This window comes from Podarcis cretensis (assembly GCF_951804945.1).
Source record: "Podarcis cretensis genome assembly, chromosome: 16".
In the NCBI taxonomy this organism is placed as follows: domain Eukaryota; kingdom Metazoa; phylum Chordata; class Lepidosauria; order Squamata; family Lacertidae; genus Podarcis; species Podarcis cretensis.
In genome coordinates, this window is record NC_137186.1 from 40,471,981 (window position 1) to 40,496,635 (window position 24,655).

General features: G+C 43.5%; 1 protein-coding gene across 7 annotated transcripts in view; it reads left to right on the top strand.

Annotated features, from left to right (window-relative positions):
• Positions 1 to 24,655, top strand: part of PITPNM2 (phosphatidylinositol transfer protein membrane associated 2) — a 204,472-nt gene that overhangs the window by 129,709 nt on the left and 50,108 nt on the right. For all 7 annotated transcript variants that reach the window (XM_079956393.1, XM_079956395.1, XM_079956396.1 and 4 more), the window contains 7 exons: positions 261 to 356; positions 6,631 to 6,735; positions 8,927 to 8,997; positions 11,098 to 11,342; positions 17,284 to 17,473; positions 18,921 to 19,040; positions 21,321 to 21,532. In XM_079956393.1, the coding sequence (XP_079812519.1) occupies positions 261 to 356; positions 6,631 to 6,735; positions 8,927 to 8,997; positions 11,098 to 11,342; positions 17,284 to 17,473; positions 18,921 to 19,040; positions 21,321 to 21,532 (1,039 nt within the window). The remainder of the gene's footprint in view (positions 1 to 260; positions 357 to 6,630; positions 6,736 to 8,926; positions 8,998 to 11,097; positions 11,343 to 17,283; positions 17,474 to 18,920; positions 19,041 to 21,320; positions 21,533 to 24,655) is intronic.

The window sequence follows — 24,655 nt, forward strand, 5'->3', positions numbered from 1 at the left end:
GCTCTTTGGAAACAGCAGCGGAGGCTTGCAGACTGCTGTGGCGTCTCAGCGATGGGTTTTAAAAATCATAAACTATGCAGGACTAAGGGAGGAAAGTTTGATATCACACTGGCATCATTGGGTCTGCTGTGTGCCCCACTTAGGGGACACATTTCCACCAAGACCACCGAAGTGTGCCTCTGCCACAGAGGGCATGATAGAACCTCCCTTGCTTTTTCCTGAGCATCGCTGATTGCACAAATCCATTCTGTTTCTCCTAGCAAGCCCCTCGCGCCATAGCATATCGGAGTGGAGAATGCAGAGCATTGCAAGAGATTCAGACGAGAGCTCCGACGACGAATTCTTTGATGCACACGGTAGGTGGGGCATAGAAAGAGCAGCTGCTAAGCTGTGCTAACGGGTTTGTGAGTGCCATGGTGTATATGTGCAGCCATTTGCATGAGAGAGAAGCTGTCCTTTCTCTGATGAAGCTGTGTCACTTCAGCATCGCTCCAGATGGAAGGCCTGGACTTTCCTCACTCCACCCTTTCTATGTTATTGTGGACACTTTTCAGGTTCATCCAGATGCATCTTTTGAGTTTAGACTTGCATTTGTTTACTAGCTGAAGTGACCCATTCATCCGCACCCACCCTCCCCACCCCTGGTGGTAAAAATGTAGTAAAATGTTTCTTTAATCATTAATAATTTGCTGCCCGTTAATGGTGCCCCAAAGTCTGTTCCCTGAAGTGAGTTAATCTACCATACCTAATGATTTACCACAGCTATGACGTGCTTGCAGCCTATGAAACACTATGTTTCCCTGGGAGTGATAGTGTGGGGAAGGGAGGAAGGAGGGTATGCAGCAAGACAGACAGACAGACAGACAGACAGAAAAGGTGTGGCTGTAATAAACAGCTTGTCTGCTTCAGTGTAACTTGATGTCGCCTTGTTGTTGGCTTAGATAGAGGACAAGGAATATTATTTTTTAGAGATAGTGTTGTCCGGTATAGTCATTAGACTATTTGGAGCAGGAAGGCATGGATTCAGATCTCCTCAGTTAGGTGGCCTTGGATCAACTGCTGTCTCTCCTCCTTAGCATCACTTTCTTTGTAAAAGTGCCTGAAACAGTGGCTGCTGTACAATAACAGTTAAAAACTATAAGATCCTGCCAGGAAGCTTGCAGTCTGAAAGTGTCAGCCTAAGCATGCCTCTTAGAATTGTCGTAAGGATACAAAAGATAACCCCATAGATTCCTACTGAAGCTCTTCGGAACAATAAGGGCTGGATCTAGACACATCAAAGAAGAATTTCAGTAAAATGTGTTGTAAATTTAAACAGGGAAAACAGGTACTGTATAGAAAAATGGGGCTCCTCATCGCCATCTGATGGCACAATGTTGTATCGCACATACAACGCATATAAATCACAATCTAGTTGAGTCCAAGGTATAAGTGTAAAAGTGTAAACCAAATGTAGTTCAATAAGTTGGGTTGTTATATAGCTTTCATATTTTGTTGGTTCATATTGACTGAAGGGTTGTTGTTGTTTTACATTCTTTACCTGCTTTTGGATGAAGGTTGTCTCCTTAACACATGTTTTCTCCAAGGGTATTTCCAAACCAGCCCCACTGCCACAAGGTGCAATGATGGCAACCAGCTTAGCTGGCTTTAATAATGGAAATACAGTAGATTGTTTTTATGCTATAAATGTATTTATATTTAAGTTTTTAATGTGTTGTAAGTCACTTGGAGACCTTCAGGTAACAAGCAACTAAAAGGTCTTATTATTTTTACTGTTCTTCTTCTTCTTCTTCTTCTTCTTCTTGTTATTCAGAGACAGTGTGTCACTGAATACCAGATGCTGGAGAACAACAGCAGGAGAATGCTGTTGCCTTCATGCCCTGCTTCTAGTCTTTGCAGAGGCATTTGATGGGTCCTTGGGTGAAACAGGTTGCCAGAATGCATGGCCCTTTGGTTTGAACCAATAGGACTCCTCTTGTGTTTTTTTTGTTCACTGCTCTGCAAGCACTGCATTTGTCTTTGCCCTAAGATGTCCCTGGATGAAGTCCACCACTCTTCTATACTTGAGTGGGATTCTTGAGAGCAGGGAAGTCTTGTTTTTGAGTTTCTACCCTTCAGAACTTCTTGATCATGATACAGCAGGCACATCTCTTGAACTAGCAAAACTGAACCAACGAGAGCCTCTTCAGAGCCTCTTCAGTGAAACCACATATCATTGCTCAATAGCATTCTCATGTCGAGACAACTGATTATCCTAATGTTTTGGACTCCCCCACCTCAACTGTTTGGATAAATGTAATTGTAATTTATATTTGCAAGGGAACATTCTATGTTCTAATTGGTCTGGAATACTTCCAGAATGTTCAGATAATCATAGGTTTAGTATAGCATTATAGTGACACAGAGTAACGTTCTTACTTCTGTTCTGTCAACCACTTTTTTCACTTGAAAATGCTTTACAGATTTTAACAACCTGATCCCGTGCATATTTAGCTGGAAGTAAGCCCTGATGAATTCAGTGGAACTCCTCAGCAATTGTGCATGGGATTTTGCTTTTTTAAAAAACATCCCAGGCACTCTTGATAGGTACATTGAAGGAAGGTTTTCAGTTCTATACTCAGTTCTATACTGCTCTCAAAAGCAGAGGGGCCCTGTTCTCAATGCATGGGCCATGTTTATTCCCATTTGAGGTGATTTGAGATTGAGATGTTGGAGGAATGTGAGTGACTTGCCTGTGACTGCCCAACATTGAATTGGCTCGGACGTAAGCCTCAGTATTTCTCCAAAAGTTGTGAAATAGCTTCATCTGCTCCCTAGCTAATGTAACGTAAACACTGAAAAAGGCTCTCTCCCACCCAGCCTCCCTCTCTTTAACCCAGCTACCCACTCTTCCTCCAACCCCCCTCCCTGTGGAACCCACTTCCTGGCCAATGGCAGCAGCACCCCAGTCACAGGGAGAAGGAACAAGAGAGGTCTTGCTGAATATAGTTTTGTGGTTTAAAATCCAAACCAGAGAAGAATTCAGGGTTCCTAATGCAGAACTCTTCTTTGAGATGAGCATTACAAGCCGTGGAAATACATGTAACATGCTGAAGGCTGTCTTGTGACTTCTCACACCCTGTATAGAATAAGGCAGTGTTCTTGAATTTTGGTTCTCCCAGTTGCTGTTGGGTTACAACAACCATCATCTCCATCCAGCTTAGCCAATTGTCAGGGATGATGAAAATTGTAGTCCAACAACATCAGGGGACCCAAGGTTGAAGAACAATGGGATATGGATTTGAACATGATTCCTGCATTCTGCAACATGTCGTTGACATAATAATAGTGCATTTAAAAAAAAGGTAAAGGACCCCTGACAGTTAAGTCCAGTCACGAACGACTCTGAGGTTGCGGCGCTCATCTCGCTTTACTGGCCAAGGGAGCCAACGCTTGTCTTCAGACAGTTTTTCCGGGTGATGTGCCAGGATGACTAAGCCGCTTCTGCCAAAACCACAGCAGCACACGGAAATACCGTTTACCTTCCCGCCAGAGCAGTACCTATTTATCTATTTGCACTTTGACATGCTTTCGAATTGCTAGGTTGGCAGGAGCTGGGACTGAGCAACGGGAGCTCATCCCGTCACGGGGATTCAAATCGCCGACCTTCCAATCAGCAAGCGCTAGGCTCAGTGGTTTAGACCACAGCACCACCCGCTTCCCTAATAGTGCATTAGTGGTAGATTTATACTAGACTGTCTACACATCATTCTGCTTTATTAGTTATTCTGCAAAGCTTCCTCAATTTTATTGCATTATTACTTTTTGGAGGGACACTCTTGCACTATGTGTGGTGTGGGGATGGGATGGGACTGGAACACCTGGGGTATGAAAAGTTACAGGATTCCAGTAGGAAGGCATACACTTAGTGCAAACCAAACAGTAAGTCCACCCCAAAACATTTGCAGGTGCAAACAGTATTGAAAGTGAGATTATGCATAACTGTCTCAATACCTTCACGAGCACAAATGATCATGAAAGCACAATATGAAGGATGTATCGAGGGGGCCCAAGTGGAGGTAGATTAACATGGGCTTGAGGGGAGGGGTGCATTTAAAACCACCTTTCCTCCCTTAAGTGTAGGCTGTCACAGCAATGACAGGTATAGGAGCCTGATAGTTTATATTTCCTGCACATTCCCCTATGCAGATCATAACAGCCATTGTATTTAATAAAGTGACTCTATTTTAAACCCACACCTTTGTGCCTTATCTAATTATTTCTAGTCCCCTAATGCAACTTTACAAGATCATGTACTCCATACCCATGAATCCAGCATTATTATAGACCCTGCAACTCCCTCTTTGTGTATGGCACTTCCAGGCTGTCACAGTTATGCAGATGGAATTCTTTCATGTGACAGGAAATTCAGGATGTGCAATTAAAGCTTATTTGGTGCTCTTGTGCTACCAACTCTTTGTTTGTTAAAAAACAAAAACAAAAAACCAACACAGACTTTTTGCAATAAGGAAAGTGATGGGGAAATGCACTGGGAATTGTAGAATAACATTTGCTTGAGGCAATGTAGTCTTACCTCCCTGCAAACAAATCAAACGAATGCTGAATAAGTAGCCAGTCTTGTCTCATCAGGATGAATGCTCAATAAACAGGTCTCCTGGAAGTGATCCACAAGGGGCTTCAATTGCCCAAGCCTCTGAAGTTGTTTCTGGGGAATATAATAGGTCCCCAAAAAGACCCCAGAGGAGCCAGGCATAACTGCCCTATAAGGCATCTTAATGTAGATGTCTGTTTCTGAAGTTGAGTAAAGATGGGAGGGGGTAGCCCCTTTACACTTAGGAGGTCACATGCAAAATCCATTGTGTACTGTTTCCATGAGCTTCTTGAAAGAAAGTGGGCACATAACAAATAATATCCTAGCCATATTCTAGCTGTTTTTATTAGCAGCATGAGGATTGCATTATCTTCTCACAAAAGGATCTTGATCATATATATTATATGAATATATATATATTGCAAGACTTCTCACATGTTCTCAGTTGCTGGCAAAGTATGACAAACCAAATTATTAACACTGAATAACTGTTCCATAAAAATGCAAATAATGGGAGCAAGAAGCCATTCAGTGATCATGGTAAGCAGCAGTGAGAGAGCTGTAATTAAGCCTTCTAAGCAACTGGGTTCAATATTTAGATAAAGTAGCAGGGACAAGCCTGGAATGTAAATTCACTCCTCTTCGCTCTTTACGGTTTTGACAATGCATACTCCCCGCACCCTGTGCATGACATTCAACAGATGCACCAGCTTTGTTGGATTAATTGGTGCAATACTTTCATTAATTGCAGATTAGAAATATGCACGTTGTTAATCATAGCCGTGAGAAGGGTGATTGACACCAGTGTACTGATGTAGGCAAGCTTTATCATCTTTTCATTGAACCCTGTTCTGACTATTTAATGATTTATCTTTGGCATTATCCCAGAGAAAGAGTTATTTTCCCCAGTGCAAAGACTTCAGCAGTTGCTTGCATTTGTAATCTTTATTTTAGCTGGTTAATTAATTGGTAAACAGGAAGAGAGTTCAATTGTCTAGTTTCTCTTTCAGCAGTCAATAGCCTTGTTGGAGGTGCAATCCATTTATCTATTCTCCATGTGCACAGTTGCTATCAGGTGTATTATAAGGACAACAGGAACATAGGGATCTGCCTTAAATTAAGTCAGACTATCGGTTTATCTAGCTCGGTGTTGTCTAAAACCTCCTTCCCCAACCTGATGCTCTTCAGATATTGTTGGACTGCAACTCCCATCCTCCTTGATTATTGGCTGTGCTGGTTGGGGCTGATGGGAATTGGAGCCAAATCAGTTTTCATCAGAATCTGAAGCTCCATGTGTGAAGCTACTGGCTGTGCTCAGGAGCAGGGCTACCTGTGTTCCAAGGCTTGAAAGGCCACCTGTCACTTCCACCTCGCATTCCCGCCTCCAAACCTGTTCCAGAAAGGCACAGTACCCTCGGTAAACTGGTAGGTAGGAGAGTCCCCGTAGAGACCAATGCTTTATTTTAAATGCCCCATGCCACCCCCACCCCCCATCTCGCCACCATTTGCCCCCTCACACCTCTGCCTGCCGCTGTTGTGACTTCGGGTTCATCCACACTTTTACTTGTCTTGCTGCTTTCCCCTAGAAAAACCTGCTCATTACTCTTTTTCTTTTCAATTTTTAATTTTAAAATGCAGTAAAATGGCTACATACAAATTAATAAAACAGAAAATACAGCACAAAGCAATACATAGTGTAACAATAGCAGTTCCAAAGCAGCTCAAAAAACCACTCCCAACATTAACCATAGTTAAGATTCTGCTTTGTCAATACATGGTTTAAAGCGATTGCCCTTAAATTCTCTGTTAACGCCTGTTTGTGTTTGAAACTGATAAGGCTTTTTTCTGTGATTTATTTTTGAAAGCCTCTGATTTCCCTGCCTTATGAACTGCTGTGGATTTTCTTACCACCAGCTCTCCATGTCTGCCCTTCTAGCCTCCAGCTGTTAAGAGCTGGCACAGTGTTAACAAAGACCACATGACACCATATTCTATGTCTGTATTTATGAACCTAATTGTTCTCTTCTCTCTCTTTAAAGAGGACTTGTCTGAGAATGAAGAGGTGTTCCCAAAAGAAATTACCAAATGGAGTTCAAACGATCTCATGGATAAGATCGAAACCCCAGAATCTGAAGAAGTACCAGGTAATTTTTGTGTGTGGAATGGGATGCAGCTGAGAGTATTGTACATTTATTCCACTGAATGGCTGTACTCTTAGGTGAATAATAGAAGACGGGTCCTTTAATAATGATAATAATAATTTTATTATTTGTATCCCACCCATCTGACTGGGTTGCTCCTGTCACTCTGGGCGGCTTCCAATGTATACAAAAACATTTCTCTAATTAAAACATGTTAGCTTAGCCATCTTAGCCAAGTCCAGTTATTTTTCAGCCATTCTTCTATAGTGAATGAGGCTGTTACCTTCCCAGGGTTTTTGGGGTGGTGGTGGAGGGGGACAGGTAGAAAACCAGAGTAAGCCTGCAGTGTAATTGTGCACTCTTGGAGCCTGTCCATGCTTCCATTTGTCCTGCACTTACTTAGAATTTGCACTGAAACAATAGAACTGGTCCAAAAGCTTTTCATTTATATCCAGACACAGAAACGCAACATGCCCCCCGCTTTTTACCATTGTATCAGAACAAACAAAAGTCTACTTAAAATCCAAATAGAAATTAATTCCCCTTCTTTTTTTCTTTCTTTTTTTACTCCTGAACAGAGAAACACATACTTTCCCTTGTGTCTATTCTTTATTGGTTGTCAGGTCCATTCCCTCAGGAAGTGATAGTGGAACTCTTAGCTGATAAACATCTACAAATTATACATCTGGTATCCAAGTTTGCTCTGGCAGCTAAGAAGCTTCGTTCCAGTTCTGATAATGCAGTGTAATTTTAAATTTTTATGCTGTAAACTTTGTGCTATAGACTTTTATGATGTAGATTTTTATAGACATTTGATGTGTGATTTGCCATCTTTGTTTATTGTGAAGGTCTTTGGGTATATATAAAAAAACTGAACGATAAACACTTTTCCTTGTGGCACAATGTTGTGGGTGTTCCACTTTCCCCTCCACACCTTCTGTCTCCACCCATACCTTTCTGTGCTCATACAGGCATTGTGATCAGCTAGGTATATGTGAGCGAAAGCAGTTTCCCTTTTTCCCTTTCCAGTGCCAATGTGTGTTGGATGTGCAACCACAATGCAAGCATTGGGAATGATGGGGGAATGTGCATCATCCAAATTAACCCCCTTCTTTCACTGCAGGGGCAGTCAGTGCCTTGTGCTACTGCCACCTCGAGTATTCTACATTATGGGCTGTATGAGTGGTCTTTCTTTAATGGCAATTAAAGTACAGTCTTGGGACGCGGGTGGCGCTGTGGGTTAAACCACAGAGCCTAGGGCTTACCAATCAGAAGGTCGGCGGTTCGAATCCCCACGATGGGGTGAGCTCCCGTTGCTCGGTCCCTGCTCCTGCCAACCTAGCAGTTCGAAAGCACATTAAAGTGCAAGTAGATAAATAGGTACTGCTCCAGTGGAAAGGTAAACAGCGTTTCCATGTGCTGCTCTTATTCACCAGAAGCAGCTTAGTCATGCTGGCCACATAACCTGGAAGCTGTACACTGGCTCCCACAGCCAGTAAGTGAGATGAGCACTGCAACCTCAGTCGTCCGCGACTGGACCTAATGTCAGGGGTCCCTTTACCTTTAAAGTACAGTCTATTTTTCACTTGTTGCACACCCCTTTGGGGGTTCCAGAAAACATGTTGTGTGCAAGTGCACAGGAACACAATGGACTGAAAAAAGCAACAGAAAAGGAGGGCATGTGCAGCTGCACTGAGTGCAAGGGGACAGAGAAAGTGGTGGGGAAGAAGGAAGAAAAGTGGACCATTGCAATTGACAGGATAGTGCTCATTTTCAGGGATGCCTCCTTGAAAAGTGTGGAGTGAGGCGTTTGCTAATCTGCAATGCAACAAGTTGAAAAAAATGGGATAAATTTGGATAGTCACTTAATAAGCCCTGCCCCCAACCTGTCTTCTCAATCTAGGTAACAATGGAAGATCCTTCACAAGAAAAAGCTTTAAAAACTTTTGAAATTCACATGTCCTCCTGTTACATCTGTTCATAGGTTTGGCCATTTTGTGACCTTGTTCTATGCAGATTTTCCAAAATGAAGAGTTGGGAGCAATCCCCACCATGTCTCTCTCCCCTTTCCCCATATCAGCAAACATAGTGGCAGATACCCCTTCACATACTAAACCTTGGGAAGTATTAAAATGTCTCATGGTCTGTGGAGGAAAGAACCCAAACTCATATGACCATACGTCTTTCCTTCTAGACGATCCATGTCTTGAATCAGCAGCAGAGTACCATGTTGGATCCAGCGTGGAAAGGCTAAGCATCATTGAGGTACAGTGTCTAAATAAATTCCCTTTTCTGGGTTATATTTTTTAAAGGTGCAGCTTTTATGTGTGTTCTATATCCACGTTTGTCCCTCTGAGAGGAAACACTCCATACCTACAGCTGTAATCTGGCAACAAAATCTGGAATCTACCTGAAGCCTGTGGCCAGATATGACTCTTGAATTGATCTAACCACAGTGCAATTGACACTTTTGCCTGGTTTCCCCTGCAAGGAAAAGAAACATTCCTTACCCTTTTTGTATCATATATCACTTGCAGTCTGCCTCTTGGTGGTGGTAGGGATCTATTAGGGAACACATTAAACCCTCACTCCTGCCCCTCCCCCCCCGCACACATATACATTGCTGCATTACCATGGGGACGTGCTCCACATTCTTGAAGCTGCTGGTTCATGCCAATTTTATTACAGAACTTTACAACATTATACATAGGATATAAATTGTTCCTGCCCTCAGAGTAGTAGCCACTGAGTACTGTGATCTCTAAGAATTTCAGACACTGGCCACCCCTGATTTGATGGAAAAGCACAAGAAACTGATAGTGGGCGTATGCACACTCTGGTTTACTCTGCATGCTGCACATGCCCACCGCAGGTCTGGGAAGTGGTTATGTACGGCGTTATCCATAATTTGTATCTAGCCTGTTGTTAGGAAATACTGCATTTTGATGCATTTCCCCCTTAAACCAGCTCCTGTCTAAATTGCTGGGAAAGAGAACGACCTAGCTGCTCTTTCAGCCAGCAGTGTGTACACAGCCAGTGTCTTCATTGAAAACCTATTTCTTTACCCTGGGCAAGTTTAGAAGGAATTCTAGGGATCCATCAGCAATAGAGGTAGTGCTGGATCCAGGGTGGATTCAATGAAAACCCCCAAATCCGGCAATGGGCTGCTTTCTTTTTCTGTCAGGGTTGTCCTGCAGGCTCCGCTTTGACAATGGGTTTTTGAAGTAAACCTCAGTGCAGAGAAGTTGTTGCCTCCTCTGTTCTTAAGGCCATTGACTTCCTAGGAGATGAAAACATACCAGCCTGATAACCTAATTTTTAAAATTTAAACTTTATTGAATTTCATAATCAACTTGCAATGCCATTGCCCTTTTCGTCTTCCCTCCTGGCAATAACATTGTGTTGCATGAGAACGTCAGCTTTTATGGTGCGCTGATGCTTAATTATAAAGGAGAGTAAACGTGCAGAATCACAGTGTACAATTAAGGCAGAGGGATACATCAAACAGAACATAAAAGCAATCAGGAATTGAAAGAGGTCCAGGAAATTCATGTTTTGTGTAACTGTTCCAGCTTATCCCTTTGTTTATATATCATCATCTCACATACTGCAAGTGCAGTCATTTAGCGTGTCCAAACATCTACTGTTGGTGCTGCTGGATTCTTCCAGTAATAACAAGGGCTTTGACTATTTCAACTACCCTGCTTATCTATAATATTGTACAGTCTAAAAGTTTCTGGTCAATTGATAATTAATTGTTCTGCAGCAGGAGAGCCAGCGTGGTGTAGTGGTTAAGAGTGGTAGACTCGTAATCTGGTGAACGGGTTCGCGTCTCCGCTCCTCCACATGCAGCTGCTGGGTGACCTTGGGCTAGTCACAAGTCTCTCAGCCTCACTCACCTCACAGGGTGTTTGTTGTGGGGGAGGAAGGGAAAGGAGAATGTTAGCCGCTTTGAGACTCCTTCGAGTAGTGATAAAGCGGGATATCAAATCCAAACTCTTCTTCTTCTTCAGGAAGCACTTAAGAGAAGAAGAAGAAGAAGAAGAAGTGTTTATTGGGTTTTCAATACAACAGTGTGCAGACAAGGCTAACAATAAAGAAACAATGAATAATGATTTTGTGGGGCACAGTATTGCAGTTATTATGCAGACATCATAATAAAATAGATTCCACAAAGGGACATTTGGGAAGCAAGAGTCACAGGGTAACAAGGTAGCCTCACCATATAGAGGCGTATGTCCCTGGGGGCCTAAGTAATGCTCTGTTTTTATTTATGAAGCATATTTAAAAATGGAAGTGCCTTTGATCCTCAAAACCATATCTGCCTTTATAAACTAGCATTGTGTTTCTTGTTTTCTCTTTCAGGATGAGGTTGTGCCTCCACTAGTGCAGCCAAGCAAGATCCATGTCCTGCTCTTGGTGCTTCATGGAGGCAACATTTTGGATACAGGAAGTGGTGACCAGAGCTCTAAGCAAGGGGATGTCAACACCATAGCCACCGCCTTTGACACTGTCATTAGGGTCCATTACCCAGCGGCCCTTGGGCGCATAGCCATCAGATTGGTCCCTTGCCCAGCCATCTGCTCTGAAGCATTTTCACTTGTCTCTAAGTGAGTTACTGAGTTTTCTTAAAGGGGCTGGGAAAGAGGAAGAGGGAGGGAGAACAAAGATGGATCTATGCTGCACATTTATACCAATTTCAGTAGTTATTCCTTCCTCCCAGGATATCCTGCTGAGAACCATGAATTATAAAGGAAATGTGAAATAAATATAAAATTATGAGGATTGTGGAGGGAGCGGGGGGAAGTCCAAAAGAATTTGGCATTATAGTGTATGCGAATGTTTTATTTAAATCTGTAAAAGAATTTTTTTCTAAAAAATTAATAATAATAATAAAAAAAGAATATGCGAGTTGGGCTAGACATCTCAAACAGAGTTTGCAGCATCTCACCTGGAATCACTAGAGGAAACCATGACTATTAAGCTTTAGAAAACTCATCTTTTTTTGTTGTGTAGATGTACCATTAGCTGCATCTGTGATTTGGCAGAGAGGCTTCCTCATTCTGTGTCTGACTGTTCTGTCTCTTCCAGACAGACCCTTTTTTACACTGCAGCTGCAGAGGCCCCCTTTGGACCAATTACGCTGCAATTCACATGGCACAGTTCCATAGGGGACATGAGAAATCTGTGAATCAATCAAGTTAGTCTAGACAGAGTCAACTGCTTGCTTCTTAGAAAGAGGAAATGTTGACAGCTGTGTGAAAGCACTATTGTGGTCCAGCCCTTGTCCTTCAGCCTGAGTCCAGCAGCCTAGGTACCATATCTATCCAGCCTCAGCCCCAAACCTGAGGCTCCCAAGCCAGACCTAGCATCTTCATCTCCAAGGGCCTCACATGCCAAGCTGCTCAGCACTGTAAGCATCATGTCCAGTGACATCTAACAGAGAGAGGTGAGAGAGCGTCTGGTTCCAGGGCAGAGAGCTGGCCCTTTAAAGAACTCCAGCAAATAGGTGGGGCATAGGAAAGGCAGTCAGCCGAGGTGTAGTGGTATGGGCTTGCAGGGGGTCAACAACCCGTTACTATTTCTACATCAGGGTCCTGGTAGACTCCATGTGTCCTAGAGCCATCCAGTCAGCATCAAAAGGGAGCTTTATAGCCACTGAGAAGAACTTTTTTCTCCCTTTTTGCTGTTCGAAGCCAGAGTGAAAGAAGGTGAGTTAGCTGCTGAGAATCAGCTCATAGCGTCACTCTGGAGAAGGTGTGTTTGACAAATGCATAGGAGTTGTCCTGTGTACTCCAAAGCTAAGCATTTAGGAACACTGAAAACACAGCATGCTTTAGTTGCAAAAGAATGGTGTGCAAGTTCTGTTACATACGAACTTCAAGGAAAAAACAGTTTAAGTCTCTCTGGGAAAAATTATTAGAGCACTCCAAATAATTTGCTGGTGTATGTGCACAGAAAATAGTAGACCTAGTTGAAAGGTAGCACAATCCAAATTATTGTTATTGTTGCATAATCTTAGAAGGTTGTATAATCTTAGAAGGGGCATGGCTGTGACTGTCATGAAGGGACCATGCATTTTTGAAATTTGCCACTGCACTACTAGCAGTCAGGTACCATATAAGCCAGGGATGGAGAATCTCCTCTTGATGCCAACACCCCACTTGCCCCATAAGCTTGGCCCATTGTCAGGAATGACCTGGAGGACCACAAATACACCACCACTAAAGTTCAGCTTGCTTCCAGGACTTGTTGAAACAAGTTGTCTCTTCCCTAGGACCTGTCCAGGGTCCTGAAGCACCTTTTTCTGACCATTCTTGGTTCCTGATTCTGGTTGCTGGCCTTTGGGGTTGATACATAGCCTCTGCCTCTCAACCCCTGCTCTTGCTATTTACTCTAGATCTCTGCCAGACCTTTGTCCATGCTCCAGTACAAACTCATACTCACCTAGACTTACTCTTTACCTCTTTGTCTTCCTGTCACCTATGGTCTAATGGATGCCATTCATGTGAGTTGTAGGCATATTGGAAAATTTCAACAAAAACAGATATCGCCCATGTTCACTTATTTGTCCCGTGACCAGAATGCAAATCAATAAGTTGTTGCTTTCAGTCTGCAAATGATACATAATTGAGTATATCATTCCTCCCCCACTTTGTATTGAAATTAATGGGATGGAATAACATGACAAGCAAGATGAATAATGTAGTATTTGACCGCAGCAGAATGGAAACAGTGCTGATTGCAGTGAAGACAGGACAGAACTGAAGATGATGCCTTCTTATGTCCCTGGCTGGCCGTATTTCAAAAATCATATGCAGCTCTTTTTAAAATGACTTTTCTGTCTCCTGCTGAAGTCAACAGCGGGAGTATAGCTGAAATATTGGTATGTCTCTGCCAGTGAGTTTTATTACATGGTGATTGAGTAATAGCCTTGTGAGCCATGCAGAGCTATTTCACTCACCTCCTGAGCCATCCCCTTGGTCCTCTCAATAAGCTTCCAGCCTGAAATATCAGTATTACACAAGCGGAACTGTAGCAAAACCAAAACCAAGCATCCTCATAAGTCAGTGTGTTTCGTATGCTGTCGGTGGGTTCCTATTGCTGTCTTGTTGGGCTGTGTATGTTATAAAGGGGAGCCATACTAGGGTGAAGGCATCCTCTTCTATTTGTCCCCGTGTCAGTTTCAGTCTATTGGTTAGCTTTTCTATGGTTGTTTCCCAAACAATTTGCTACCATTGGACCATGTTCACTCCTGACAGGTCTCTCGAGTGTCTGGCTATGAGGCTTCTGGCTGCTGAGAGTAGGTGGGATATAAGTTCTTTATAATGTGAGTGGTCATTAACAAAGAAAATCTTTAATAAAATTATTTTATATATATCAGTGTGTTTAGGAACACAGCCTGTGTAGGCCCATTTTCTCAATTCATAATGCCAACAAGGTCCATTCTCCTGGCGTGAAGAGCTCACACTATTAATTATCTGCTAAGCTATCCATTCTTGATCTCATGCATGACTGTAATGAATGTAATGACATTGTACTTGGAGAGCTGCAATTGATTTGTTCAAACTAATCAGGTGAAGGTTTAAATGTGGATTTGTAGAGTTGTGTGGCAAGCAAGAGGCCCTTGGATAATAGCTGTCACTGTGACTTCAGGTATGAGAGGGGGGAAAGTCATTCTTGAGCCCTGGAAGATTTCCCTTAGCTGATGAAAGTGTAGTTTGATAGAGGGATTGATTTTTAACCTCCTACTGGCTGTGGTTGGAGAGAGAGAGAGGGAGGGAGGCGGAAAGAGGTCTCTTGCAATCTTGACTCATGCAGGGGTTAGTTGTCATGAGGTTCATCTGCACAGCAAGTTAAATTATTTCTGATTTGGTTCAATGCTTAAAAGATAATTTGTCTCATCGTCTGCTTCTTAACAACATTTCAGTATTATAAGCTCAAAGTGTGCCCTTCTATAAGGATGTTTTCCAGGAATGGCACATAATTCCTTCCCTATTGAGGCCTCATTTCTGTCATTTAATGGGCCAGGCAAAAGCATTTCTGTTTCCCAGGCATTTGGGGTTTCTTTAACTTAGAGCAGTTTGCTTTTATGCCCTTTTTGAAAGGGCTGTTACTAAAGGTAAAAAAGGTAAAGGGCCCCTGGACGGTTAAGTCCAGTCAAGGGTGACTATGGGGTTGCAGTGCTCATCTCGCTGTCAGACCGAGGGAGCCGGCGTTTGTCCACAGACAGCTTTCTTGGTCATGTGGCCAGCAGAACTAACCGCTTCTGGAACACGGAGGACCGTGACGAGTGCCAGAGTGCACGGAAACGCCGTTTACCTTCCTACTGCAGTGGTACCTATTTATCTACTTGCACTGGCATGCTTTTGAACTGCTAGGTTGGCAGGAGATGGGACAGAGCAACAGGAGCTCACCCCGTCGCAGGGATTCAAACCACCGACCTTCCGATCAGCAAGCCCCAGAGGCTCAGTGGTTTAGTGGTTTAGTGTGTGCACTTTATTTTAAATTTCTACTTTTTAAATTTCATACTGTTCTGCTGGCTGCCCTGAGAATATACATTCAACATGGGTTCAACATGCAGCATACAAATTATTTAAGTAAGTCCTAAGAGCTCGCTTCTCAATCACAGCTCTGGCTTCACTCATTGGCTAAAACCGTTGACACACGGGAGCAGTCAGCTGGATCAAGTCACAGAAATTTCCCTTCATAGCTTCCTTTTTAGGAGGGCTTTTTTTCCCATGAAAGCTCAGAGTCTGGGGTCCCTGCCTGCAGGCACCAATGAAGTCTTTGTGGGTGCTGCATTAGAACCCCTGGCTTAGGTCACCTGAAGCCCTAGAAAGCTGGTAGGGCTTGAGCGTTCATTGGCCCTGCCCTCTGGGAGAGCTCTTTAAAGGAATTTCATGTTTCCTGCATGCTTGTGAAATAAACGAGGCTGCAGGGAATGGTCCTCAGACTCTGAGGGTGGTGGAAGAGCCACATCCCTCAGGCAGGGGCAGTGCAGAGCAGGATGTTGAGGGCTCCCCCTTGAGTGTGGGGCAAGTGGTGCATCCTGTGAATCAGAGTCCCCCTTTGGGCCTACACTGGGATCCTGAAGCAGAGGGTAAAGCAAGTCTCAAATATCTTGTTCATCTGGATAGCATCTCTGCTAAAAGCAGCTTGAAAATGAATTTTGATTGTTGTCTGTAACATTACAAACAGTGCGCACACACGCACGCACGCACACACACACACACCACCCAGGGCAATTGGGGGGAAAGTTATAAGTTGAAGGATGTATATGTGCATAAATGTGCCCTTGAAATTGTTTTCTAAATCAACTTACAGAGCCTAAGACTAAGGGATGACTCACTCACATTTGCTTCTTGCTCTTATGTCCGGGAGCTCTGGGCAGTGTACAGATGTTTGTTTTTAAATTGTGAGGTACATTTCACAGAGAAAATAAACAGTGTGAGTGGCCTCAGCTCAACCAGCAAGCTTTGCAGCTGAGTGAGGAATTTGAACCCAAGTCTAGCATTCTGTGCCCTAAACCACATTGATTCTTTTGGTGCAGAATATGAAGAAGCAAAAAAGTACATGCTGCTTTGTAGTAAATGGGAATATGCAGAGAAGATGGTAAATTAGAGTTTTCTCTCAAAAACTAAGCTAAGCATCTTCTTCCAATGTGTATGCATGTGACTGGTGGAAAGTGGAAGTAAGGGAACTACCCTTAAATGTTTTTAGATGTCCTTGCTTTCTAAATGCTTTAGAGATGTTTTTGTTTTATTTTTAATTATATTGTTCTGCTACTTTGCCACCCTGGGCTCCTTTAAGAGAAAGAGCAGAACAGAAAATGTATTTATTTATTTATGAATCCCTTCCCATGAGGCCTCCTAAAACAATTTACAATGGCATAAAACCATATATAGAGCAATTACATATATAAAAACAATTTAAAACAACAACAGGTGTATATAATCCATTCAAATACAGATACCAGGTGGGATAAAATCTCCACGTTGGAGGTTTGTTGAAAGAGGAATATCTTCAACAGGCAAAGGACAATAGAGAAGGCAGTGCCAAAAGGCAGGTATTGCTTCTACACTAAAAGTCTGATTACTACTTCACATGTAGCTGCCTTCTGATTTTGCTGAGTGGTTTTATAGTACTGAACCTTTTGGAATTTTGTCTATATGCTAATGAAGGTTTGAGATTGAGATTGAAATTTGTAGCTGCCCCCCTGCTAGGATGGTGGATAGAGGATTCCCCCTTCTGCATATTTCAGTGATCAGTTGGGTACATAGCATGTGAGACAATATATTATAATAATAGCAATAATAATACCGTGCAGTCCCATTGCTGTGCATCTCTACAAGTTCCCATATATTATGATGATGAATAAATTTATTAGTCACTTTTCTTTTTACTAAAGTAGCTCAAAGCAGCAATATTAGCAACCAGCATGGCTTTGGCTGACCCATGCAACATAGATTAGTTTCTGTTCCAGAGGTTTCACTGCTCCATAATGCCCACAGAAAGGAAAAGTCCTTAACTATCTCTCTTCTTTTTTAGCCTCAGTCCTTACAGTTATGATGAAGGCTGCCTTTCCAATAGCCAGGATCACATTCCACTCGCAGCACTTCCTCTGCTGGCCACATCGTCCCCACAGTACCAGGAGGCAGTTGCCACGGTGATCCTGAGAGCCAATCAGGTGTACAGCGAGTTCATCAAATCCCAGGAAGGCGCCTCATTCAGTGGCCAGGTTAGTATGTTGCCTTGGTTGGTGGCAGTGAACTGGAGAGCAAGCAGAAAGCTTTTCTGTATTTTGTTTTTTGGTGTGAAAGTTTATAAAACAAAACGTCCCAATTAACACAGGAGAATTAAATAGAAATAAAATTCTATATTAAGTCTATCACTTGATTAAATAATTCTTAGTTGATTACGCAATGAATTTTAATAGATTAATCAAGTTGAATACATCTGCATATTTTGGGGTGTAAGTAAAGCAGTAGCTCTAGAGAAAAGGAGGGAAATCATTTGTTTTTCCAACGTTAAATCAGCAGGCAATATCTCCAAAGAGGCACTTCGTCTTAAATCACAGGTGGGGAACCATTTTTAACCCCAGGGGTGCATTTTCTTCTGAGAGCCCAAGGCCCACATGCCAGTGGCCAGAGGCAAAACTTGGCAGAGCAACCGAAGTTACTTGTATCTTTTGTACAGCATGCTAGTTTGTACGCATGCTCAGCACCCCTCTCAGCCTCCACACGGACAGGCAAGAGTGTGTTCCAGGGCACATTTCAGACAGGCAAAAACACTCAGCGTAGGATGCAGGGCTGTGGGAGCAGTGAACTGGGGAGAGTTCTGATGGCCAGTGAGAGAGGGGCTGAAGAGCCACGTTTGGTTCCAAGGCTTCTGATCAATTGAAAAGAACACTTCCATTATTATTATTATTATTATTATTATTATTATTATTATTATTTTGTTATTGTTCCCTCGCCCATCTGGCTAGGTTTCCCCCACCAGTCTTTTTACCTTTCCTTTACCACAGGTGACAGCTGTCTGTATGAGTGCTGGGGAGGAGTGAGCAAAATATATGGATCTGTGTGATTTGTGCTGCAGTGTTGTATAAATTGAATAAATTCTACACCAGCCTTCCCCAGACTGGTGCCCTCTGAGCTACAGCTGTGTACATGTTACTATTTACTCCAGCTACAATGTGTTCCCACCACTGGTGTTTAAAGCTGAGTACACATGGTGTTAGCCACAGTTCATATATGTATATCCTGTATTTGACACATTTCCCTTCTAACCAGCTTGCATCCAATTGGAAAATGCAAGCCATGGTTAAGTTGAAGTGCATACACTTCAGACAGCTGTTGCACATGTGCAGATGCCAGCTGCGTTGAATAGTAAAGTTGAAGGGAGTTGAAGGCGTGGGCAAACAAATGAGGTAATGCATGTTAAGTGACGACACCCCACCCTCTCCCTGGTGTGTACAGCAAGTGCAAATGAAATTTGAAACTCACTGGTAGAGAGGGACGGACTGACGACCTTGCTGCGTTTTAAGCTGCTAACATATGCATAACCCGGAGGTCCCAACTGTCCCAGCTGGCAGGGAGATCACTGGGAAACTTCTAAATCCTGGAATTTGAACAACGAATTTTCCTTGTAAAAGAGCAGTGAATGGGTTTTTGTTTTCCCTTGCCCAGGTGTGTTTGGTTGGGGACTGCGTAGGAGGGATCCTGGCCTTTGACGCTCTGTGCTACAGCAACCAAATCATGTCAGAGAGTCAGAACAGTAGCCGGCGTGGGAGCGTTGTAAGTGTTCAGGTAAAGGCATACACCCACCCACAGTGCTCCATTCTGGGACGGCAAGGAAGTTCACTGTTCACCGCAGAAGAATACTGAACGTTTATTTATATGGTGCGTTTCAAGGGTGCTCTGCCTGTGCTGTCTCAATAATCCCATCAGCCTCCCTCCATTCCAGAAAAGAGGCAGAGACACTGCTTCATTTTTTCTTCTCCTGCAGCATCAGTCTGCCGGTCCAAGGGACACCTGACCGACACTGTGCTCTACACCTTCAGTGTGGACGCAGTAAACCCTGTCAGTATTCTGTTGTACTTTACTACCTGTTTCACACACAGGGCATGTTAAAAGTACAAAAACACTTCCACTGAGTGAAATGCTAGTCTGTGTCACCACCATCTCTGGCCTCAAGTACAGTCCTCTTCTGTTGCCTCACATAATTCAGTGCTCCCCTGTTCTCTCATTCATCTGAGCATCTGACGCCTTTCCTTAAATCCCTTGACTTCCTATCCATTTCCAGATCCCACACAGGCTTGTCTTTATCTTCAAAGACTTCCATTGCTTTCTCCTTGCTCTAGCTTCTTGGGCCCTTGCCTCCTGACACACTTCTGCCTGTTACGTTCACACATCCACAGCGGCGGAGCTTCATGCTCCTGCACCAGGGGCTGATGCACGTCCTGGGGGGCGGGGCGCATGTCCGGGGGGGGGTATGCCATCTGCAGGGGCGGGCGGGGAGAAGCCACGAGGGCACCCTGGGGGTTGCGCTCCCCCCGCAGTCCTCGTCCTCCGCCAGTGCACATCCATAGCCTCCATCCTCAGCCATCTGAAGGACTTCGGCTCCATTAAACAGTGTCAGCGCTTTCTCTCTTGTTGCTCATGTATCTGGAACCACCTCCCAAATCCCTTCTGTGCTGCTGCCACCCCTCTTAAAGCCACTCCTCCAAACACGCCTTTTCCATGAGGCCTTTGGCATAACCTCCACATCCTCAAGCTCCACTGCAGGGGTAGCCAAGGTAGTACTCTCCAAATGCTGTTGAACTACAGTTCCCAAAATCCCTGATGGGAGTTGGGAGCACAGCATCATCTGGAGGGTGCCTTGTTTGCTATCCCTGCCCCACTATAACTAAGGTTGCATACACACTGTATATTTGAAGCACTGATCCCTCCCCCAAAGAATCCTGGGAACTGTAGTTTGTTAAGGGCGCTAGGAATTATAGTTTTGTGAATTCTTTGGGGAAATTCGTGGGCTTTAAATGTATGGTGTGTTCACAGCCTAAGACAAACCATGTGTAACTGAAATAATTGTACCATCTGATTCTTCCTTTGCCTCCCCTTCCTTCTTGTTCCTCTATTGTTTCCCCTGTGTTGAATTTTAGATTGAAAGCTCCTTTGGGCACTGTGAAGTATCATGCCCACTCTCTTAATTACATCATCATCATCATCATCATAATTTACTACATTCTTAGTTGCTTTATGCAAAAAAGAAAATCTCAACAAGGTAAAATATGAATGGACAGAATCAGTTAAAATCCGGAAGAAGCATAATGGTGTATAATACAAAATTCTTAAAATACTCATTGAACAAAACAATGAAAAGAACAGGTCCTACGCCACCTGACTGAAGGATGAACACTGTGGATGAGGCCTAGTTAATCTCCCAGAGGCCTGGTCCCTAAAAACTGGTGGATGGTGGCACCAGGCGTGTTTCCCTAGGGAGAGCATTCCACATATGAGGTTGGGGGGACACCACTGAAAAGTCACATTGTCATATGGCAACCTTCTGCCCATCCCTTGGGTGAAACACGTGGCGAAGGGCCCGTAATGAAGCCTGCAGGGTTTCTAAGGGGAGAGAAGGATTGAGATCTGTCATAGCACTAGAACTCCAGGACATCCAATGAAGCTGAACGTTGTAAAATGCGGGATAGATAAAGGACAGTATTTCTTCATGCAGCACCTAGTTAAAACTATGGAACTCCCTGCCTCAGGAGACAGTGGTGACACCAACTTGAATGACTTTTACAAGAGTCAGCAGGCCCTTATGTTCTTATAGCGACAGTGTATTAATGATGTTGATGATGATGATGATGATTACACTAAAGCTAATTACTTTGATGGCTGGGTCACTGGCCCACAACAGTTTGAGGAGCTTGGGGGTCAAACACTGACATCCGGCAAGCCCAGCGACAGCCCACGGGGCACATCTTTGGGCTGAGGGTCTTCTGTGCTTGCTTTCCGGTGGAGTGTCAACGCGATTGCCCTTTGTCAGGGCTCTGACGCCTAGGCCTTGTGCCCTTCAAATTCCAGGACACTGACCTCTTGTCTCCTGGAATCATTGTGAACAACAGCTACTGCTCAGGGGGCTCCAGCCTGGAAGCCAGCCGCCACCTCAGCCGGAGCAACATTGACATCCCTCGCAGCAACGGGGAGGAGTCCAGGAAGCAGCTGCCGCGGAAGAGGAGCGACTCGTCGACTTACGAAGTGGACACCATCAGGCAGCACCAGGCCTTCCTCTCCAGGTAGGTTTGCCACGGGAGGGAAGAGTGGCTGATTGGGACTGTTGCCAATAGAATGTGCTTCATAGTATGGTTAAAATTTTCATTTTCAGATTAATGGATGCTTCTGTACATTCTTGTGTATATGTAAACCAGGTACAGTGGTACCTCGGGTTAAGTACTTAATTCGTTCCGGAGGTCCATTCTTAACCTGAAACGGTTCTTAACCTGAAGCACCACTTTAGCTAACGGGGCCTCCTGCTGCCACCGCGCTGCTAGAGCACGATTTCTGTTCCCATCCTGAAGCAAAGTTCTTAACCTGAGGTACTATTTCTGGGTTAGCAGAGTCTGTAACCTGAAGCATCTGTAACCTGAAGCGAATGTAACCCAAGGTACCACTGTACAGTGGTGCCCCGCAAGACGAATGCCTCGCAAGACGGAAAACCCGCTAGACGAAAGGGTTTTCCGTTTTGGAGGTGCTTCGCAAAACGAATTTCCTATGGGCTTGCTTCGCAAGATGAAAATGTCTTGCGAGTTCCTGCGGGGTTTTTTTCCTCCCCCCCCCCTTTTTCTAAGCCGCTTATCTGCTTATCCGCTAAACCGATAAGCCGCTAAAAGCCGCTAATAGCGCTAAGCCGCTAAGCCGCCAATGGGCTTGCTTCGCAAGACGAAAAAACTGCTAGACGAAGAGACTCGCGGAACGGATTAATTTCGTCTTGCGAGGCACCACTGTATAGAGGAACTTTTGGCCTTCCAGTCATTCCTGGACTACAACTCCCATCAGCTCCAGCAAGCTTGATTCAGTGGTTCAGCAACATCTGGTGGGCCAAAGGTTCCCCACGCCTGGCATGTAAATAACCACCTCTTTAGGGCCAAGCTGCATGTAACATAGGAGATCCGTGATGAGATAGGGACACAGGAAGCTACCTTTATGGTTCATTTAACCCAGGAGAGCTTGGCTTTCTGGGGGTCTGAGACTGAGAAGGCTATGAACTTTTTTGACAGGAGATGCATGGGGTTGAACCTAGAACCTTTTATAGGTGAAGCATTCAGCTGTAGTCCCCTTCCCGTGATGACCCCTCCCCCCCAGCAAAAAAACCCAAACCATTTTGGAAGCAAGTGTTTAACTTTTTCTGATCTAAGTTGCTCTTCCCCAAAAGGGAGAAAAGGGAGAGAGGAAAAAAATACTGAGTGGTCTTGAGCAATTCCCTATCTATCAGCCTCAATCTCTAATCTGTGAAATGGGAGTAGCTATGATCTGCCTTACAAGGTTGCAGAAGAACAGCTCTCTGTAAAAGAAATTTAAATGACACCATGCTGAAAGTTCCAGGGATTGTGAGATGCTGTGTCCCACGTATTTGCTAAGCCTTTTTTTAGAACACGTGAACCTTGGTGGGAGGAGAGGGGAACTCACCAAAAGCTTAACATGCAAACAAGCCTCACCCACAAATACTTTCAAGCATAGCTGCTGTGAAATTTGTGTTGTCGACTGTGCCCAGCCTATGCCCATAAAACTCTTCTCTCCAACCATGAAGTCATATATTTTATTTATCCCACGTATTTTCTGCAGGGAAAAAGTACCTCTTGGTAATATTAAAAAGATTTAGTGGATTCTGCAGCTTCTGTTTGTATTGCTCTTGGCACTAAACAATTGTTGTCTTAACCAGTTCTCCAAACCTTGGAGGGAGTGGGGAATTACATCTCCTTTGCCTCCAGACCATTTCATGGTTATTAACTCTGCGTGTTGCTCTGTAAATCATGCAGATGGGGCTTCTGGTTGTTTGGAATTTTACACTACACTGAACAGAGGCTGTGGCCCATGAAAAGGAGGAAATTCCCACCTGCCCTTAGGAGATTTGGGACCTATCTAGTAGGAGACCTGAAACAGTGGGCATTTTTAAAGTCAGATGTGCTCAGCCACTAAGGGCATACTTAAGAAGCTGCTGGGAGGCAATAGTTCTTTCAGACTTTTTTACCTTTAGGAAACCTGTTGTGTTGATCCCTTGAGCATCAGTGAAGAAAATTCCTGCATGTCGCAGGGGACTCTGGGGAAGGTAGTAGGTCAAATGCTCATTTCTTTTTAAAAAAAAATAAATAATATTTATTACCTTTTCCAACAATTTAAACACTACAAAAAATAAAAACCATACAGTACAGTACAATACAATACAATACAATACAATACAATACAATACAATACAATACAAAAAACCCAAAAAAACTATACATTAACAAAATACTAACATTAAACTAACAAAACAAACACAATTTAAAACACACAAATAATTTCAATATCTTATCTTTCATTTTTTTTAAAATAATTTTTATTGATTTCCAAATTTTTAACATACACAAAAACAACATAAAAACAAACACAAAAAATCATATTTTCTTAACCTTATTTCCCTAAACCTCTTTTCCCGGACTTCCCCATACCTTCCCCTTTTTGCATCCTTAATTTTGAACAATTGTTCAGCAACCCTTTTTAGCCAATTAAATATAAGTTCATTCTCCTTTTCAATTCCACCCTAAAATCAAACACAAATTACCGCTGCAATTCTACGTCTTCCTTTCCCTCAGCATTTTAGCACTCCTCAATTTTATAATAGTTCTTAAGATACATCTTAAACTTCTTCCAATCTTCTTCCACAGTCTCTTTCTCTTGGTCGCGGATTCTGCCGGTCATTTCTGCCAGTCCCATAAAATCGATCACTTTCGCCTGCCATTCCTCCAGCGTGGGTAGCTCTTGCGTCTTCCAATACTTTGCTAGAAGAGTCCTTGCTGCCGTAGTAGCGTACAAAAAGAAATTCCTATCCTTCTTCGGCACCAACTGGCCGACCATACCCAAGAGAAATGCCTCTGGTTTCTTGTTAAAGGTGCACTTAAGCACTTTCTTAATCTCATTATAAATCATTTCCCAGAAGGCCTTAATCTTTGGGCAGGTCCACCAAAGGTGGAAAAAGGTACCTTCAGTCTCTCTACATTTCCAACATTTGTTATTGGGCAAATGGTAAATCTTCGCAAGCTTGACTGGGGTCATGTACCACCTGTAAATCATTTTCATAATGTTTTCTCGTAAGGCATTACATGCCGTAAATTTAATACCTGTGGTCCATAACTGCTCCCAGTCAGCAAACATAATGTCAT